The 22,404-nt window shown below is 39.5% G+C and overlaps 1 protein-coding gene across 1 annotated transcript; it reads left to right on the top strand.

Moving 5' to 3' along the window:
* Positions 1-209: 209 nt before the first annotated feature.
* On the top strand, positions 210-21,095 carry LOC139375801 (amylase alpha 2A). The gene is made up of 10 exons (XM_071117671.1): positions 210-342; positions 5,861-6,042; positions 12,094-12,240; positions 12,985-13,182; positions 16,061-16,291; positions 16,575-16,708; positions 17,282-17,404; positions 18,466-18,666; positions 20,085-20,210; positions 20,841-21,095. The coding sequence occupies exons 2-10, from the start codon at positions 5,872-5,874 to the stop codon at positions 21,028-21,030; spliced, it is 1,521 nt and encodes a 506-aa protein (XP_070973772.1). The 5' UTR covers positions 210-342; positions 5,861-5,871; the 3' UTR covers positions 21,031-21,095.
* The last annotated feature ends 1,309 nt before the right edge of the window (positions 21,096-22,404 follow it).

Here is a 22,404-nt window from a genome sequence, read left to right as displayed (position 1 = left end):
CACACACACACACACACTCTAAATAGGTATACGACAGATGACTATTTCAAGCCATTCTAAATAAGTACATCCTAAACACTATGAACACAAAATTAATACATGTATCTATACATTTGTAGTTTATAATCACTGTAAATGTTAGATGTTGTTTTTTATTTTGTATTATATTGACAGTGAGATGTTCCTTCCACTAGATCAAATGTTGCAATCTCAGATATCCATTTCAGCTATTGATTTTAAAGTGGCAAAACAAATGCTAGCTCTGACAAACTGTTGCACCATTCGCTGGCTATTTAGCAAATATTACAATATATCTCGGTTCACAACAGAGCTATACACAAGGTAAGGTTGCAGCTGAAATTATTCAGGGTTTCCTTTTTTTGTAAGAATATTTAACATAGCTTTCATGGCCTAAACTCTTAGAAAAAAAGGTGCTATTTAAAACCTAAAAGGATCCTTTGGCTGTCCCCATAAGATAACCCTTTGAAGAACCCTTTTTGGTTCTGGTTCTGGGTAGAACTATTTTGGGTTCCATGTAGAACCTAAAAGGGTTCTACCTGGAACCTAAAAGGGTTCTACCTGGAACCAAAAAGGGTTCTACCTGGAACCAAAAAGGGGACAGCCGAGGAACCCTTTTTTAATCTTTTTTCTAAGAGTGTAGAAAAGGCATCTGTGTCCCTGCTATGAATACAAATCACACACAATCTCTTACAACCATCATCAATTACTACTGTTTTTTTTTGCTACTTGAAACACAGTGTAGTATTGTCGCATATTTTGTCATTTGGCTGAGGGTTTATATCTAGAACCCTCTATGTAGGGTTCTTCAAATAACTCCCTGTAATATGGTCCTGCCTAGAAGGGTTCAACCAAGAACCATGTTACCATGTAAAGGTTCTTCCTAGAACCGTCTATGAAGGGTTTGTCGTGTCTTTGCTGTCATTGAATGTGAAGACTGTTATTTTATCAAATCAATTCTCGATGTGTAATTGTTATTACGTGATTAAACTGATAATGGTCAATTTAATTAACTAGGAAGTCGGGGCACCATGGAAAATGTTGACTTACTTATAATTTTCCGAATATAACTCTTCAGATATTTTAATATCTGATCGATTAGTCTTATTAATGTATTATTATTACCTTGTTAGTCTCATTCCAAACGTCGTAAAATTCTTGGTCATCTTCACGAACCCTAGCATAGATTATGAATCAGCGATATACAAATTGTCTTAATTTTTTATTTACTAACTAATCAAATCACAGAAAAACATGAAAACACACACAATTAGTACATTGGGTTGCTTCAAGATACAAAGAAAAGTCCCTAGTGGACTAAGTCGATATGACAACTTGGTAGACAAATGGAATGGGGTTGGACTGAGAAAGAGCAGGAAAGACACATGGATACACTACACACAGTCTATAATTATATTCATTGAAATGCTAATCCTTTGCACATGAACAGCCGCTCATTCGAGAATAATTGCAATGTATATATATTTACACCTGTATGTCGTTGTTGTCTTCTCTGTTGGAATCTCGATCATCCGGTAGGGTTCATCTGAGTCTCTGGTTAACTTTCATTGAAGTATTTTGTGGTTGTAGGTGGTTAGAATGGGTACTTCAAAGTTCCATTCAGAAATGTTCTCATAGAATAGATGCTTTGGCGGTTGTCTGTATTCTCGTTCTAGACTTATGTCATTTCTAGCTGCAGACTAGTATTTATAGATCTAAGATTTGATCTTATTCTGTAGTGAATGATAGTCTCAGAGTTGAACCATTTCCATCCGTGTTGCCAATGCTCCACGTGGTATCGTCTTATCCTTTGGTAGAGTTGTAGTTTAAACCACTGCACACACCAGCGTCACCCGGCATGGTTTGGTCTTAGAAATTCAACAATTTGCAACCTTAGCTTGTGTGGTCTGGTGTGAATTTCATCAGCAGTGGGTTTTATCCATTTCAGTAGAAAAAGTAGAAAAGGGCATGAAGCCAATGTAATGTCTATGCTCACGTTGGCTTGACCATTGATATGACTTTATATGAAAAACCCATACTTTCATTTAGAAGGTTAAAACCTCTAAATGATAGGGGGCAGCATTTTCACTTTTGGATAAATAGAGTGCCCAATTTCAACTTCCTGCTACTCATGCCAAGAATATAAGATATGCATAGTATTAGTATATTTGAATATAAAACACTCTGAAGTTTCTAAAACTGTTTGAATCATGTCTGTGAGTATAACAGAACTTATGTAGCAGGCAAAACTCTGAGGACTAACCGTTCAGATGTTGTTTTTTTGAGGTCTCTGTCTGTTCAGTGAGATGTCATTGGGAAACGATATTTCTTAGGAGCTTGTTTTCAGTTCCTACCACTTACACTGGATGTCACCAGTCTTTGAAATTTGGTTGAGGTTATTCCTTTGTGCAATGAAGAAGTACGGCCATCTTGGAGTTGGGTAACACTGTTGAGAGTTGCGCAAGACTTGAAAAGTGGTGTTGGTTTGTTGTGTTCCTGTATTGAACACAGATAGACCCGTCTTCAATTTGATCAATTATTAATGTTTAAAAATACCTAAAGTTGTATTACAAAAGTAGTTTGAAATGTTTTGGCAAAGTTTACAGGTAACTTTTGAAATATTTTGTGGTGACGTTGCGCAAATTGGAAGCTGTTTTTTTCTGGATCAAACGCGCCAAATAAATTGACATTTTGGATATATATGGACGGAATTAATCGAACAAAAGGACCATTTATGATGTTTATGGGACATATTGGAGTGCCAACAAAAGAAGCTCGTCAAAGGTAAGGCATGTTTTATATTTTATTTCTGCGTTTTGTGTAGCGCCTGCAGGGTTGAAATATGCTACTCTTTGTTTACTGTTGTGCTATCATCAGATAATAGTTTCTTATGCTTTCGCCGAAAAGCCTTTTTAAAATCTGACATGTTGGCTGGATTCACAACGAGTGTAGCTTTAATTCAGTATCTTACATGTGTGATTCAATGAAAGTTAGATTTTTATATAATTTTATTTGAAATTGCCTCGCTGCATTTTCCCTAGCTTTTCGCAAGCGTCCCCTATCCTACAATAATTAATTAGCATCACATTACATCTTTTCAAAAATAGTTTCAGGTTTAATCACATATGTTTCACAACATTTAGATGTAAACCTGACAGCTGGGAAATGTCCACTTTAAGAGATACAGTTATGTCTATTTCCTATCCTTCATGAGGTCACCAAATTAAACACACTCATCATAACAGTCCCTCAAGTGTCCACAGACCATTTACACATTCCCAAAAGTAGGAACGCTGTTTAATTAGGACTTTAATTAGGAGTTTGTGCTCTTCCATTGTTCTTTCTAGGCTCTCTACCTCCATACTGCATGGCAGTTTCTACCCTGCATTTATGACCTGAGGTACTAAACCTGGTTTAGGAGAGAGAGAGTGAGAGATTGGGAGGGGGGGGGGCAGCCATGATGTACACCCAGAAAGGGCCACGTCATGACAGGTTCTACCAAGAACCACGTTATCATCTGAAGGTTATTCCTAGAATCGTCTATGAAGGGTTCTACCAAGAACCACGTTATCATCTGAAGGTTATTCCTAGAATCGTCTATGAAGGGTTCTACCAAGAACCACGTTAACATCTAAAGGTTATTCCTAGAACCGTCTATGAAGGGTTCTACCAAGAACCACGTTAACATCAAAAGGTTATTCCTAGAACCGTCTATGAAGGGTTCTACCAAGAACCACGTTAACATCTAAAGGTTATTCCTAGAACCGTCTATGAAGGGTTCTACCAAGAACCACGTTAACATCTAAAGGTTATTCCTAGAACCGTCTATGAAGGGTTCTACCAAGAACCACGTTAACATCTAAAGGTTATTCCTAGAACCATCTATGAAGGGTTCTACCAAGAACCACGTTAACATCTAAAGGTTATTCCTAGAACCGTCTATGAAGGTTTCTACCAAGAACCACGTTATCATCTAAAGGTTATTCCTATAACCGTCTATGAAGGGTTCTACCAAGAACCACGTTAACATCTAAAGGTTATTCCTAGAACCGTCTATGAAGGTTTCTACCAAGAACCACGTTAACATCTAAAGGTTATTCCTAGAATCGTCTATGAAGGGTTCTACCAAGAACCACGTTAACATCTAAAGGTTATTCCTAGAATCATCTATGAAGGGTTCTACCAAGAACCATGTTAACATCTAAAGGTTATTCCTAGAATCATCTATGAAGGGTTCTACCAAGAACCATGTTAACATCTAAAGGTTATTCCTAGAATCATCTATGAAGGGTTCTACCAAGAACCATGTTAACATCTAAAGGTTATTCCTAGAATCATCTATGAAGGGTTCTACCAAGAACCATGTTAACATCTAAAGGTTATTCCTAGAATCATCTATGAAGGGTTCTACCAAGAACCATGTTAACATCTAAAGGTTATTCCTAGAATCATCTATGAAGGGTTCTACCAAGAACCATGTTAACATCTAAAGGTTATTCCTAGAATCATCTATGAAGGGTTCTACCAAGAACCATGTTAACATCTAAAGGTTATTCCTAGAATCATCTATGTTTAGTTCTACCAACGACCCCGTTTTATCTTTGGAGGGGTATTCATTGAACTGTTCCACCAGCCTTTTCCAATCTAATTATTTATGACAATACATTACATATATATATCATTAAGGCCTTTCTTTGAGAGAGCCTAGTTATACCCTAACACAGTGGAGTTACAGGCCACAAAAGGCCTGAAAGTCACATTATATTGGCTTGCAAAGTGATGTGTATATCCTATTGGAATCCAGCCAGAATTTAGGATATCCAACAAGTGGAATTGTTAATTTACCTGCAGTCTTCATTCAGAATGACTGCAAGAGTAGAAAAGATTGACTTCTGAACCTACCTCAATCATCTAAACTGGGTCAACCATCTCAGTAACGGGTACAAGAAATCTAACTACTAACTACAGATTGGATTAGTTTAGAAAACAATGTTATTTTTCTTTGTGTAGCATAACATTAATAAACATATCAATGTACATGCAAAAACACAGATATTACTGTGAAACAAACAATTCTGAGAATCTCCCTGCAATAGAGCATGCTGGGAAATATGATATATGGTTCTATGTAGAACCCTTCTTGCCTTCCAACGAATCATCAAAGAACCCTTTCTTCCAGAAATAGTTCTAAGAATATTAAAGGTTCCATGTAGAACCCTTTCTTCCAGAAATAGTTCTAAGAATATTAAAGGTTCTATGTAGAACCCTTTCTTCCAGAAATAGTTCTAAGAATATTAAAGGTTCTATGTAGAACCCTTTCTTCCAGAAATAGTTCTAAGAATATTAAAGGTTCTATGTAGAACCCTTTCTTCCAGAAATAGTTCTAAGAATATTAAAGGTTCTATGTAGAACCCTTTCTTCCAGAAATAGTTCTAAGAATATTAAAGGTTCTATGTAGAACCCTTTGCCTTAAAAATAAGCCTTGTCTTCCAAAAAAAGGTTCTTCAGATAAAACCAGTTCTTGGTAGAACCCTATCCCTCCTTTTTTTTAGAGTGTAATTCAGGTAAAGTAGATCTCAGTATGCCAGAGGTATTTTTCACTCTTCTATTTGTGGAAGGAAAACTCTGTAGGTTACTTCAATCGTGAGTAAGACTTGACACCACACACCTGCTTTTACACTGCCCTTGACATTGTAGATAAACACATGTGGAATCTTTACAGAAACATAATACGCCCTATCATTGGCCATAGCGTGAATGGTCAGACGTCTACGCTCTGTATATATACCGGGTGTCAACTCTCCAGTTTGTCATCTCATGCTTTTTTTTCTATCTCGACCAGGGATAGGCAACATGATGAGGTTTCTAGTTCTGTTGGTCCTGCTGGGGCTGAGCCAGGCTTTCAACAACCCCCATGCCAAGCACGGCAGGCAGGCCATCGTCCACCTGTTTGAGTGGAAGTGGAACGACATCGCGGCTGAGTGTGAGAGGTTCCTGGCTCCCAAAGGATACGCTGGAGTTCAGGTATGTACTGTTGGAGAATGGAGAATTTTTCCTGTTTAGGTCAACTGGTCAAGAAAGACTCCATCCCCAGGGTTTATCCTACTGTACTCACCATGGTTGTTGTTCTCCTACCCCAGGGTTTATCCTAATGTACTCACCATGGTTGTTGTCCTCCTACCCCAGGGTTTATCCTAATGTACTCACCATGGTTGTTGTTCTCCTACCCCAGGGTTTATCCTAATGTACTCACCATGGTTGTTGTCCTCCTACCCCAGGGTTTATCCTAATGTACTCACCATGGTTGTTGTTCTCCTACCCCAGGGTTTATCCTAATGTACTCACCATGGTTGTTGTTCTCCAGGCCCAGGGTTTATCCTAATGTACTCACCATGGTTGTTGTTCTCCTACCCCAGGGTTTATCCTAATGTACTCACCATGGTTGTTGTTCTCCAGGCCCAGGGTTTATCCTAATGTACTCACCATGGTTGTTGTTCTCCTTCCCCAGGGTTTATCCTACTGTACTCACCATGGTTGTTGTTCTCCTACCCCAGGGTTTATCCTAATGTACTCACCATGGTTGTTGTTCTCCAGGCCCAGGGTTTATCCTAATGTACTCACCATGGTTGTTGTTCTCCTACCCCAGGGTTTATCCTACTGTACTCACCATGGTTGTTGTTCTCCAGGCCCAGGGTTTATCCTAATGTACTCACCATGGTTGTTGTTCTCCAGGCCCAGGGTTTATCCTAATGTACTCATCATGGTTGTTGTTCTCCTACCCCAGGGTTTATCCTAATGTACTCACCATGGTTGTTGTTCTCCAGGCCCAGGGTTTATCCTAATGTACTCACCATGGTTGTTGTTCTCCTACCCCAGGGTTTATCCTAATGTACTCACCATGGTTGTTGTTCTCCAGGCCCAGGGTTTATCCTAATGTACTCACCATGGTTGTTGTTCTCCAGGCCCAGGGTTTATCCTAATGTACTCATCATGGTTGTTGTTCTCCTATCCCAGGGTTTATCCTAATGTACTCACCATGGTTGTTGTTCTCCAGGCCCAGGGTTTATCCTAATGTACTCACCATGGTTGTTGTTCTCCTACCCCAGGGTTTATCCTAATGTACTCACCATGGTTGTTGTTCTCCAGGCCCAGGGTTTATCCTAATGTACTCACCATGGTTGTTGTTCTCCTACCCCAGGGTTTATCCTAATGTACTCACCATGGTTGTTGTTCTCCAGGCCCAGGGTTTATCCTAATGTACTCACCATGGTTGTTGTTCTCCAGGCCCAGGGTTTATCCTAATGTACTCACCATGGTTGTTGTTCTCCTACCCCAGGGTTTATCCTAATGTACTCACCATGGTTGTTGTTCTCCAGGCCCAGGGTTTATCCTAATGTACTCACCATGGTTGTTGTTCTCCAGGCCCAGGGTTTATCCTAATGTACTCACCATGGTTGTTGTTCTCCAGGCCCAGGGTTTATCCTAATGTACTCACCATGGTTGTTGTTCTCCAGGCCCAGGGTTTATCCTAATGTACTCACCATGGTTGTTGTTCTCCAGGCCCAGGGTTTATCCTAATGTACTCACCATGGTTGTTGTTCTCCTACCCCAGGGTTTATCCTAATGTACTCACCATGGTTGTTGTTCTCCAGGCCCAGGGTTTATCCTAATGTACTCACCATGGTTGTTGTTCTCCAGGCCCAGGGTTTATCCTAATGTACTCACCATGGTTGTTGTTCTCCAGGCCCAGGGTTTATCCTAATGTACTCACCATGGTTGTTGTTCTCCAGGCCCAGGGTTTATCCTACTGTACTCACCATGGTTGTTGTTCTCCAGGCCCAGGGTTTATCCTAATGTACTCACCATGGTTGTTGTTCTCCTACCCCAGGGTTTATCCTAATGTACTCACCATGGTTGTTGTTCTCCAGCCCCAGGGTTTATCCTACTGTACTCACCATGGTTGTTGTTCTCCAGGCCCAGGGTTTATCCTAATGTACTCACCATGGTTGTTGTTCTCCAGGCCCAGGGTTTATCCTAATGTACTCACCATGGTTGTTGTTCTCCTACCCCAGGGTTTATCCTAATGTACTCACCATGGTTGTTGTTCTCCAGGCCCAGGGTTTATCCTAATGTACTCACCATGGTTGTTGTTCTCCAGGCCCAGGGTTTGTCCTAATGTACTCACCATGGTTGTTGTTCTCCTACCCCAGGGTTTATCCTAATGTACTCACCATGGTTGTTGTTCTCCAGGCCCAGGGTTTATCCTAATGTACTCACCATGGTTGTTGTTCTCCAGGCCCAGGGTTTATCCTAATGTACTCACCATGGTTGTTGTTCTCCAGGCCCAGGGTTTATCCTAATGTACTCACCATGGTTGTTGTTCTCCAGGCCCAGGGTTTATCCTAATGTACTCACCATGGTTGTTGTTCTCCAGGCCCAGGGTTTATCCTAATGTACTCACCATGGTTGTTGTTCTCCTACCCCAGGGTTTATCCTAATGTACTCACCATGGTTGTTGTTCTCCTACCCCAGGGTTTATCCTAATGTACTCACCATGGTTGTTGTTCTCCAGGCCCAGGGTTTATCCTAATGTACTCACCATGGTTGTTGTTCTCCTACCCCAGGGTTTATCCTAATGTACTCACCATGGTTGTTGTTCTCCAGGCCCAGGGTTTATCCTAATGTACTCACCATGGTTGTTGTTCTCCAGGCCCAGGGTTTATCCTAATGTACTCACCATGGTTGTTGTTCTCCAGGCCCAGGGTTTATCCTAATGTACTCACCATGGTTGTTGTTCTCCAGGCCCAGGGTTTATCCTAATGTACTCACCATGGTTGTTGTTCTCCAGGCCCAGGGTTTATCCTACTGTACTCACCATGGTTGTTGTTCTCCAGGCCCAGGGTTTATCCTAATGTACTCACCATGGTTGTTGTTCTCCTACCCCAGGGTTTATCCTAATGTACTCACCATGGTTGTATAAATACCTTACAATTCCTCTTCCCATATGAGTATTGATCATATTGATCACTGATACTGACTGTTGTATCACTAGCTACATTTCCATCCAATTTGCGACAGATGTTGGTGCGAACATTCAAAAATCCCCCCCCAAAAAACGATCAAGATGCATTTTCCCACCACAGATGAATTTCCGTCACATTGCCTTGTTGCAGATAAAAGTCTGTGCGTGACGAAGTAGTGCACATAAAAGTAACTTGTACCGAATAAAAAATAACATTTAGAAGAGTTTCCATCGCATTTTCATGTCTACAGATGGTTTCGTCACAAAGAATGTTGTGTTGGCACGTGCTCTCTACCCAACAGATGGCAGATACAGTCTACAGGATGAGATTATTATGGACAAAGGAGTGAGATTATTTTTACATGTCAAGTAGGCAGCAAATCATCGATCACCAGAATAAGACACTCAATGGAAAGGAGCATCAAGCTCGTCAGCGTGCACTTTCACCATCCTGTACAGTTATATCATCTGTAGACTGATAAACTGCCTGCTTTCCCTAGTCGTAGTGGGACGACCACACACCATATCATCGCGTGACTCCAAGTTTACTTAAATATGATGGTTATTATATAATAATATAGACTTTTCCACAACCATTTCTCTGATAATTCCTTTTTACAGACACAAAAAGATCCCAACTTGTCTAACGCATTTTGTTTTGGCGACATTTGGAAAGTTTTACAGACAAATATGCTGTTTCCATCAGGCATGTTTTGAATTTTCTTTTACCCAACATACTTTACTCGCAGAAAATGGTTGGATGGAAACCTGGTTAGTGTCTTCATTTTAGCAAACATTATGAGCACAGTTGCAATAGTAAAAGATACATATATATATGTATACAGAATAATATATACAGATATATACATACAGAGTAATATACACAGATATATATATAGAGTAATATATACATATATATATACAGAGTAATAGATACAGATATATATACATATATATACAGAGTGATAGATACAGGTATGTATATACAGAGTAATAGATACAGATATATATATATATATAGAGAGAGAGAGAGAGAATAATAGATACAGATATATACATACAGAGTAATAGATACTGATATATATATAGAGAGTAATAGCTACAGATATATATATATACAGAGTAATATATACAATTATATATATAGAGAGAGAATAATAGATTCATATATATATATATATACAGAGTAATAGATACAGAAATATATATATATACAGAGTAATAGATACAGATATGTATATATAGAGAGATTAATAGATACAAATATACAGTGCCTTGCGAAAGTATTCGGCCCCTTGAACTTTGCGACCTTTTGCCACATTTCAGGCTTCAAACATAAAGATATAAAACTGTATTTTTTTGTGAAGAAACAACAACAAGTGGGACACAATCATGAAGTGGAACGACATTTATTGGATATTTCAAACTTTTTTAACAAATCAAAAACTGAAAAATTGGGAGTGCAAAATTATTCAGCCCCTTTACTTTCAGTGCAGCAAACTCTCTCCAGAAGTTCAGTGAGGATCTCTGAATGATCCAATGTTGACCTAAATGACTAATGATGATAAATACAATCCACCTGTGTGTAATCAAGTCTCCGTATAAATGCACCTGCACTGTGATAGTCTCAGAGGTTCGTTAAAAGCGCAGAGAGCATCATGAAGAACAAGGAACACACCAGGCAGGTCCGAGATACTGTTGTGAAGAAGTTTAAAGCCGGATTTGGATACAAAAAGATTTCCAAAGCTTTAAACATCCCAAGGAGCACTGTGCAAGCGATAATATTGAAATGGAAGGAGTATCAGACCACTTCAAATCTACCAAGACCTGGCCGTCCCTCTAAACTTTCAGCTCATACAAGGAGAAGACTGATCAGAGATGCAGCAAATGAGGCCCATGATCACTCTGGATGAACTGCAGAGATCTACAGCTGAGGTGGGAGACTCTGTCCATAGGACAACAATCAGTCGTATATTGCACAAATCTGGCCTTTATGGAAGAGTGGCAAGAAGAAAGCCATTTCTTAAAGATATCCATAAAAAGTGTTGTTTAAAGTTTGCCACAAGCCACCTGGGAGACACACCAAACATGTGGAAGAAGGTGCTCTGGTCAGATGAAACCAAAATGGAACTTTTTGGCAACAATGCAAAACGTTATGTTTGGCGTGAAAGCAACGCAGCTCATCACCCTGAACACCCCATCCCCACTGTCAAACATGGTGGTGGCAGCATCATGGTTTGGGCCTGCTTTTCTTCAGCAGGGACAGGGAAGATGGTTAAAATTGATGGGAAGATGGATGGAGCCAAATACAGGACCATTCTGGAAGAAAACCTGATGGAGTCTGCAAAAGACCTGAGACTGGGACGGAGATTTGTCTTCCAACAAGACAATGATCCAAAACATAAAGCAACATCTACAATGGAATGGTTCAAAAATAAACATATCCAGGTGTTAGAATGGCCAAGTCAAAGTCCAGACCTGAATCCAATCGAGAATCTGTGGAAAGAACTGAAAACTGCTGTTCACAAATGCTCTCCATCCAACCTCACTGAGCTCGAGCTGTTTTGCAAGGAGGAATGGGAAAAACTGTCAGTCTCTCGATGTGCAAAACTGATAGAGACATACCCCAAGCGACTTACAGCTGTAATCGCAGCAAAAGGTGGCGCTACAAAGTATTAACTTAAGGGGGCTGAATAATTTTGCACGCCCAATTTTTCAGTTCTTGATTTGTTAAAAAAGTTTGAAATATCCAATAAATGTCGTTCCACTTCATGCTTGTGTCCCACTTGTTGTTGATTCTTCACAAAAAAATACAGTTTTATATCTTTATGTTTGAAGCCTGAAATGTTGCAAAAGGTCGCAAAGTTCAAGGGGGCCGAATACTTTCGCAAGGCACTGTATGTATATATATATATCCAAAAACACATATCGATGTTAACTGTTGTTTTTTTAAAGATGACTGGCTAACCCACTGATTGTGCTTCATGGTTGCCGCACCCTGAGGTGTTGTTTGAGTTAGAAAATGTACCTATGCTGTTGCCTCTTCCCCTTAGATCTCTCCTCCTACTGAGAGTATTTTGTTGACCAGCCCGTGGAGACCGTGGTGGGAGCGGTACCAGCCAATCAGCTACAACCTGTGTTCCAGATCAGGAAATGAGAGCGAGCTCAGGGACATGATTACCAGATGCAACAACGTTGGGGTAAACAACAATAACAATAACAATAATAATGAACATGACAAACTTCATATCGTCATAGAAGTCCACTGCTAGGGGTTAAGTAGGCTACTTTATCTCCTACTCTGCTCCCACAAACACACAGAAAAAAATGTAAATCACCATCATACTCATACTACCGACCCAACAGAACCAAGTTCAACTGATGGTCTACCAACTCTTAACCAAACCGACAGAACCAAGTTCAACTGATGGTCTACCAACTCTTAACCAAACCGACAGAGCCAAGTTCAACTGATGGTCTACCAACTCTTAACCAAACCGACAGAACCAACTGATGGTCTACCAACTCTTAACCAAACCGACAGAACCAAGTTTAACTGTTGGTCTAACAACAAACCAAACCGACAGAACCAAGTTTAACATATGGTCTACCAACTCTTAACCAAACCGACAGAACCAAGTTTAACTGATGGTCTACCAACTCTTAACCAAACCGACAGAACCAAGTTTAACTGATGGTCTACCAACTCTTAACCAAACCGACAGAACCAAGTTTAACTGATGGTCTACCAACTCTTAACCAAACCGACAGAACCAAGTTTAACTGATGGTCTACCAACTCTTAACCAAACCGACAGAACCAAGTTTAACTGTTGGTCTAACAACAAACCAAACCGACAGAACCAACAGTTAAAATCCTTCCTCCAGATCTATGTCCTGTTCAGTTTTCTTGTGACACTAAAACCTCTCTCCTAATATTCCCAGGTTAACATCTACGTTGATGCCGTCATCAACCACATGTGTGGAGCTGGAGGCGGAGAGGGAACCCACTCTACCTGTGGAACCTATTTCAGTGCCAAAAAGATGGACTTCCCTTCCATTCCCTTCAGTGGCTTTGATTTCAACGAAGGCAAGTGCAAATCTGCCAGCGGAGACATCGAGAATTACAATGATATCAACCAGGTATGAAACAGTAAACACTAAATTATTATTGATATCAGCCAGGTATGACTCAGTAAACACTAAATTACAATGATATCAACCAGGTATGACCCAGTAAACACTAAATTACATTTATATCAACAAGGTATGACTCAGTACACACTAAATTATTATTGATATCAACCAGGTATGACTCAGTAAACACTAAATTACAATGATATCAACCAGGTATGACTCAGTACACACTAAATTACAATGATATCAACCAGGTATGACTCAGTAAACACTAAATTACAATGATATCAGCCAGGTATGACTCAGTACACACTAAATTACAATGATATCAACCAGGTATGACTCAGTAAACACTAAATTACAATGATATCAGCCAGGTATGACTCAGTACACACTAAATTACAATGATATCAACCAGGTATGACTCATTAAACACTAAATTACAATGATATCAACCAGGTATGACTCAGTACACACTAAATTACAATGATATCAACCAGGTATGACTCAGTACACACTAAATGACAATGATATCAACCAGGTATGACTCAGTAAACACTAAATTACAATGATATCAACCAGGTATGACTCATTAACTTCTTGAGAATACTTGACACGCAGACGTCCCAAGTATGCCCCTGGAAATGCAAATGCGCTACGCTAAATGCTAAATGTACTCGTTACAACTCAATCTTTGATCAAAATTCACAAGCAGGGTATTGAATTAAAGCTACACTCGTTGTGAACCTAGCCAGCAAGTCAGATTTTTAAAATGCTTTTCGGCGAAAGCATCAGAAGCTATTATCTGATAGCATGCACCCCCCAAAATGCCAGCTCGACACGTAAACAACAGATTTTGCGATAGCCGGCGCTACCCAAAACGCAGAAATAAAATATAAAACATTCATTACCTTAGACAAGCTTCTTTCTTGGCACTCCTATATGCCCCATAAACATCACTATTGGGTCTTTTTTTCGTTTAAATCGGTCCATATATACCCAAAATAGCTTTGTATGGAGGTTGTGTCATTCAGAAAAAATCATCGTTTTTAAACGCTGCGTAATTTTTTAAAATTAAAAAAGTCGACGATAAACTTTCACAAAACACTTCGAAATCCTTTTGTAATCCAACTTTAGGTATTAGTAAACGTTTATAATCTATCAAAATGATTACAGGGCGATGTCTCTTCAATAGGTCCTCACTTCAAAAACAATGCCATCTGATCTCTCCCTAAACTGCATCCGGGTGAAGACTGGGAAACTGGAGGTCAGACAGATGTATTTTCCAACAATTAATTCAATTGAAAATTAGTACAATGGCGCCATCGTGCGGAATTTGTATGAGGTGCAGGCAGATTCCCATTAAATTCTGTTCTCTTTTAACAACTGGTGGAAGTGACTTATGGAAATTATTTTTTGCTTTCAGAGAGCAGTTTTTCTTGCGTTTTTCAATGAAACACACGATCTGTTATAGTCACAGCCGTGATTTAACCAGTTTTATAAACTTCAGAGTGTTTTCTATCCACACATACTAATCATATGCATATACTATATTCCTGGCATGAGTAGCAGGACGCTGAAAAGTTGCGCGATTTTTAACAGAATTTTCAAAAAAGGTGGGGGTAGAAGTAAGAGGTTTTAAACACTAAATTATTATTGATATCAACCAGGTATGACTCAGTAAACACTAAATTACAATGATATCAACCAGGTATGACTCAGTACACACTAAATTACAATGATATCAACCAGGTATGACTCAGTACACACTAAATTACAATGATATCAACCAGGTATGACTCAGTACACACTAAATTACAATGATATCAACCAGGTATGACTCAGTACACACTAAATTACAATGATATCAACCAGGTATGACTCAGTACACACTAAATGACAATGATATCAACCAGGTATGACTCAGTAAACACTAAATTACAATGATATCAACCAGGTATGACTCATTAAACACTAAATTATTATTGATATCAACCAGGTATGACTCAGTAAACACTAAATTACAATGATATCAACCAGGTATGACTCAGTAAACACTAAATTATTGTTGATATCAGCCAGGTATGACTCAGTAAACACTAAATTACAATGATATCAACCAGGTATGACTCAGTACACACTAAATTACAATGATATCAACCAGGTATGACTCAGTACACACTAAATGACAATGATACCAACCAGGTATGACTCAGTAAACACTAAATTACAATGATACCAACCAGGTATGACTCAGTAAACACTAAATTACAATGATACCAACCAGGTATGACTCAGTAAACACTAAATTACAATGATACCAACCAGGTATGACTCAGTACACACTAAATTATTATTGCAAATCGTATTTTTTATTTTTTTACAGTTTGTAGCGTTGTTCGTTCTGCGTTGTGTACTTTTAATTAGGACGCTGCCACAACTGGAGATCTGCTAGTTGAATTATTTTTATTTGCCCTGCACACGAAGAGACAACACACATTATGTTAACCCTTGGTGCGGTCCTAGCTCTCAGACACCTGCACACGAAGAGACAACACACATTATGTTAACCCTTGGTGCGGTCCTAGCTCTCAGACACCTTGCTAGCTGAAGGTCAGGCAATTTTTACGCAATTTCACAAAATAATGTTTATCTTTTTGTGGAGATGCTGAATAGTGGTCTTCATTAAGACCACCTAAAGGAGCAGTCTTTAACATTGGGAAACAAACTTTTTTTAAAGTCTAAATTGATTCAAGTTTGCTGTTTTACTTGTGTGACACAATGCAATTTGTGTTATTGTGATACTTTCACACGGTCACTCTTTCAAGTTGGTAACGGACAAATGACGATAATCAGCTTACGTACCCTTTTGTTCCATCCCCAGGTGCGTGATTGTCGTCTGGTGAGTCTGCTGGATCTCGCCCTAGAGAAAAACTACGTCAGAGAAAAGGTGGCCGACTACATGAACAAGCTGATCGACATGGGAGTGGCCGGGTTCAGAGTGGACGCCAGTAAACACATGTGGCCCGGCGACCTTACTGTCATCTACGGAAGTCTGCACAACCTCAACACCCGCTGGTTCAACGGGGGATCCAGACCCTTCCTGTTCCAGGAGGTAATTATGTACCTCCTTGTTTTTCTAGTAATATACTATAAAATATAAATATAATTTATAGACTATAAAACTATACTACTCGACCCCCCCCCCCCCAAACACACAATATAATTGCTTTGAGCATCGGAAAAACGTCTATATAGGACTGAATCCAATCAGTTTGGTTTGTGTTCCATAACATGTAGACGTACCATCTACCATCCTCTTACTCAGTCTTGGCATCTCCATTTGTAAATGTAAATCTTCAACAGCGCTCGTTTTTTTCTTCGTGGCTTCCGTTTAGGTTATCGACATGGGTGGCGAGGCCATCCAGTCCTCAGAGTACTTCCCCTTAGGCAGAGTCACTGAGTTCAAATATGGAGCCAAAATCGGAAACGTCTTCCGCAAGTGGAACGGAGAAAAGCTATCTTACACCAAGTAAGACATGATTAACATGAGTTAACTTTGTACATTTTCATTGTAGTAATTTAGCCGATGCTCTTATTCAACAAGCAAACAACTCATTAAAGATGGACTCCGGCTATTTCTGAACTTTTTTCTGTTGATAAACAATATCTGAAGTATAAATGCAGTGATGTCCACGCACTTAAGCGGGAAAAGAAATCTACTTAAAGACGTCGTCCATTCAGAGTTGGTCTGATGGTCTAATGGTCTGACGTGATGTCATCGGCCTCCCCCCTTGCTTGAGAGGAAAGCCCCCCCTCCCCCATTCACTTGTGCCATGTCATGGGGATACCTGTGCCACCTATTGACATGTGCTTTTTTCAGTGTCAAATGAGGTGGAGTGGCACTTTAACTAATTTCCTCATAAGTTACAAACTCATTTAATACATCATTAAATACAAAACTCATAATATAACTTTTATCAACACTTATCATTGTGTTTGTGAATATTTCAAAGATACAGTTGATGTATGTGTATTTTGTAAGTAGCCAAAGTGTGTGAATTTGTCAACTTCTTCCTAAATCATTTTGATGTGTGTTTTCCAGGAACTGGGGTGAGGGCTGGGGCTTCATGCCCGACAGCAATGCTCTTGTGTTTATTGATAACCATGACAACCAGAGAGGTCATGGAGGAGGTGGAAACGCCATACTCACCTTCTGGGACGCCAGGTACCCTCTCACTACACCTCTCTCTTACATCCAAATCTTTCACTACGCAACTTTGCCAATATCCATTTTAACAACATACAGTACTTTCTTCCTTTTATACTTCTTCATTTTATTTTATGTAATAATACATGTATCACTATGCCACTTTGTTTACATACTCATCTCATATGTATATACTGCACTCAATACCATCTACTGTATCTTTATGTAATACATGTATCACTAGCCACTTTAAACTATGCCACTTTGTTTACATACTCATCTCATATGTATATACTGCACTCAATACCATCTACTGTATCTTTATGTAATACATGTATCACTAGCCACTTTAACTATGCCACTTTGTTTACATACTCATCTCATATGTATATACTGTACTCGATACCATCTACTGTATCTTTATGTAATACATGTATCACTAGCCACTTTAAACTATGCCACTTTGTTTACATACTCATCTCATATGTATAGACTGCACTCAATACCATCTACTGTATCTTGCCTATGCCGTTCTGTACCATCACTCATTCATATATCTTTATGTACATATTCTTTATCCCCTTACACTTGTGTCTATGAGGAATTGTTAGCTAGATTACTTGTTGGTTATCACTGCATTGTCGGAACTAGAAGCACAAGCATTTCGACTACACTCGCATTAACATCTGCTAACCATGTGTATGTGACAAATAAAATTTGATTTGATTTGATTTTAACAACATACAGTACTTCCTTCCTTTTATACTTCTTCATTTTAACAACATACAGTACTTCCTTCCTTTTATACTTCTTCATTTTAACAACATACAGTACTTCCTTCCTTTTATACTTCTTCATTTTAACAACATACAGTACTTCCTTCCTTTTATACTTCTTCCACTACTGTAAACATATTTTATGACAGCTGAAGGAAGTACACAATTTATCTTCAGTAAAATTACCTTTTCTATTTTCATACCGATCTCCCCCGATGACATCAATGCATGATTAACAGAAAAAATAACAATTATGAAAACAACCATTATTTGACGATTCATCGACTGTTGACTCACCTGCAGGATTTACAAGATGGCCGTGGCCTACATGCTTGCCCATCCCTACGGAGTGGCCCGTGTGATGTCCTCCTTCCGCTGGAACCGCGCTGATGACTGGCAGGGCCCTCCCAGCCACGAAGATGGATCCACCAAGGATGTCCATGTAAACGCTGACGACACCTGTGGAGACGGATGGGTGTGTGAGCACAGGTGGCGCCAGATTACGTAAGTCCTACAGCGAACAAAGGCAGGTATTGATGTACATCACAGGATGTTTGTGGCACATTGGGGAGGCAGTTAGCCTAGTGGTTAGAGCATTGGACTATTTAACTGAAAGGAAGCCAGTTCAAATCCCTGAGCTGACAAGGTAAAAAATACAAAATCTGTCCATCTGCCCCTGAACAAGGCAGTTAACCCACTGTTGCTGGGCCATCATTAAAAATAAGAATTTGTTCTTAACTAAATTGCCTAGTTAAAAAAAACATTAATTTAGGGGGGATGGCTTGTGGTATCTCAAAAGATCAGAATTGGGCTGACTGTGTAATTGGGAAAGTATTCAGACCCCTTCACTTTTTTTCCACATTTTGTTACTTTATAGCATTATTCTAAAATGAATATATATAAAAATATATATCTCATCAATCTACACATAGTACCCCACGATGACAAAGTGAAAACAGGTTTTTAGAAACAAAAACAGAAACACCTTATTTACATAAGTATTCAGACCCTTTACTATGAGACTCAACATTGAGCTCAGGTGCATCCTGTTTCCATTCATCCTGATCGTCCTTGAGATGTTTCTACAACTTGATTGTAGAGTCCACCTGTGTGTAAATTCAATTGATTGGACATGATTTGGAAAGGCACACACCTGTCTATATAAGGTCCCACAGTTAACAAAAAAAATGTCAGAGCAAAAACCAAGTCATGAGGTCGAAGGAATGGTCTGTAGAGCTCCGAGACAGGATTGTGTTGAGGCACAGATCCGGGAAAGGGTACCAAACAATTTCTGCAATATTGAAGGTTCCCAAGTACACAGTTGCCTCCATCATTCTTAAACGGAAGACGTTTGCAACTATCAAGACTCTTCCTAGAGCTGCCCGGCCAAACTTAGCAATCAGGGGAGAAAGAACTTGATGGTCACTCTGACAGAGCTCCAGAGTTCCTCTGTGGAGATAGGAGAACTTGAAAATAGTTGCGCAGTGATGCTCCCGTCCAACCTGACAGAACTTGAGAGGATCTGCCGAGAAGAATGGTAGAAACTCCCCAATTACAAGCGTGCCAAGCTTGTAGCGTCATACCCAAGAAGACTCGAGGCTGTAATCACTGCTAAAGGTGCTTCAACAAACTAATGTGTAAATACCTATGTAGATGTAGAATTTCAATTTTACAAACTGACTTGTTGGAAAGGTGGCATATTATGACAGCGCCACGTTGATAGACACTTAGCTCTTCAGTGTTCTGCTGCCAATGTTTGTCTATGGAGAATGCATGACTGTGTGCTCGATTTAATACGCCTGTCAGTTATTCACCGTTCATTCCACTGACCGTAGCTACTAGGAACAGTTTTGGTTGTTGCTGTTCTGCAGAAGAAAAATAACCACGATAATAGATTCCCTCTTTGTCTTCTGTCTGTGTAGGAACATGGCTACCTTCCGTAACGTAGTTAACGGACAGCCCCATTCCAACTGGTGGGATAATGGAGACAACCAGGTGGCCTTTGGACGCGGTAACCGTGGCTTCATTGTCTTCAACAACGACGACTGGTAATATACTGTAACATCTTGGTTAATAATGTCCATACTGTAACATCTTGGTTAATAATGTCTATACTGTAACACCTTGGTTAATAATGTCTATACTCTAACACCTTGGTTAATAATATCTATACTGTAACATCTTGGTTAATAATGTCTATACTGTAACACCTTGGTTAATAATGTCCATACTGTAACACCTTGGTTAATAATGTCTATACTGTAACATATTGGTTAATAATGTCCATACTGTAACATCTTGGTTAATAATGTCTATACTCTAACACCTTGGTTAATAATATCTATACTGTAACATCTTGGTTAATAATGTCTATACTGTAACACCTTGGTTAATAATGTCCATACTGTAACACCTTGGTTAATAATATCTATACTGTAACACCTTGGTTAATAATGTCTATACTGTAACACCTTGGTTAATTTGTTGGCTGACTGGTTGGTAAGTTTGTTGGTTGGTGGGTGGGTGGGTTTGGTTGATTGGCAGAGGGATCAATCGATTGATTGACTGACTGACTGATTGGTTGACTGGTTGGTTGATTGATTGACTGAGTGGTTCATTGATTGAATTCAGATCAACTTCACTCTTAGCTCTATACTTACTGTGTTTCAACCAATCAGGAACCTGGATGTGACACTGAACACTGGCATGCCTGGCGGCGCCTACTGTGATGTCATTTCTGGCCAGAGGGACGGAGGGCGCTGCACGGGGAAGACCATCAACGTCGGGGACAATGGTCGCGCCCACTTCAAGATCAGCAACACCGACGAGGACCCCATGGTGGCGATCCATGCCGACTCCAAGCTGTGAAAAAAAACAAACACTATAAACCCACTATAAACACAAACAAACAATAAAATCTACTGCAAACTGAACTTCTGTGGTGGTTTGGTTTTGTTTTTGCTGTTATGTGAAGGCTTGGTCAATGCTGAATCTATCTCAGCGGATGTCCTTTAACATGCTTGGTGATTTATAGGGAAGCAGGTTAACGGTCTTGATTTGAGTAGTTGAAGCTATACACCTTAACTTTGACACTTCTAAGTAGACTTAGGCAAACGGATGGTCACAATGACAGTAGGTTATTAGTACAACACTAAGAAGCTAACATAGTATTGATGCTTGAGAGAGGCATGTCAACACAACCTTAATTATAATGATTGAAGTATAGTCAAATTAGGCCTAGAAGAATCGTGTCCCTTGTCAAAGTCGCACTAAAAATCTTGACTAATTATTGTTGCCCTGGGCTTCAACTGAGATTCAACTGAGATTCCACTGAGATTCAACTGAGATTCTCCTGAGATTCTTCTGAGATTCAACTGAGATTCTCCTGAGATTCTCCTGAGATTCCACTGAGATTCAACTGAGATTCTCCTGAGATTCTCCTGAGATTCAACTGAGATTCAACTGAGATTCTCCTGAGATTCTCCTGAGATTCCACTGAGATTCAACTGAGATTCTCCTGAGATTCTCCTGAGATTCTACTGAGATTCTACTGTGATAAATTGTAAATCTCCAGTCTTTAACAAGTTAAACTGTAAAGCCTTCTGAGGGCACATCTGTAGACTCAACAAGTAGTTCCCAGAACTTTTTTTGTTTGTTTGTATTTTACCCCCTTCTTTCTCCACAATGTCGATCTTGTCTGATCGCTGCAACTCCCCAAGAGGAGGCATACAGGACAAACATTATTATTATTTTTACCTAAAGGGGTCCAAATATTCTAAATCAAATAGCTACATGATCCTTGATATGACCATCTGAAAGAAGTTCCATATATTAGCTGAGTAGAAACCCCCCATGGATGAAAAGGGAGTATAGTAGAAAAGTCAAAAGTTTGGACACACCTACTCATTAAAGGGTGTTCCTTTTTTTGGGACTATTTTTTACATTGTAGAATAATAGTGAAGACATCATAACTATGAAATAACACATATGGAATCATGTAGTAACCCAAAAAGTGATAAACAAACAAGCCATCCTTTGCCTTGATGACAGCTTTACACACTCTTGGAATCCTCTCAACCAGCTTCACCTGGCATGCTTTTCCAACAGTCTTGAAGGAGTTCCCACATATGCTGAGCACTTGTTGGGTAGCTTTTCCTTCCCCCTGCGGTCCAACTCATCCCAAACCATCTCATTTGGGTTGAGGTCGGGTGATTGTGGAGGCCAGATCATCTGATGCAGCAC

This window comes from Oncorhynchus clarkii, chromosome 20 (genome assembly GCF_045791955.1).
Source record: "Oncorhynchus clarkii lewisi isolate Uvic-CL-2024 chromosome 20, UVic_Ocla_1.0, whole genome shotgun sequence".
NCBI lineage: Eukaryota > Metazoa > Chordata > Actinopteri > Salmoniformes > Salmonidae > Oncorhynchus > Oncorhynchus clarkii.
Note: the sequence above shows the minus strand (reverse complement) of the source record. Positions and strands in the feature narration are given on the sequence as shown.

Excerpts from the sequence above, each read along its gene's own strand:
- LOC139375801 (XM_071117671.1), top strand. The coding sequence starts at position 5,872 with ATGATGAGGTTTCTAGTTCTGTTGGTCCTGCTGGGGCTGAGCCAGGCT. Across the intron at positions 12,241-12,984 it reads CCAGATGCAACAACGTTGGG|GTTAACATCTACGTTGATGC; the intron begins GTAAACAACAAT and ends TAATATTCCCAG. Across the intron at positions 17,405-18,465 it reads CTCACCTTCTGGGACGCCAG|GATTTACAAGATGGCCGTGG; the intron begins GTACCCTCTCAC and ends ACTCACCTGCAG.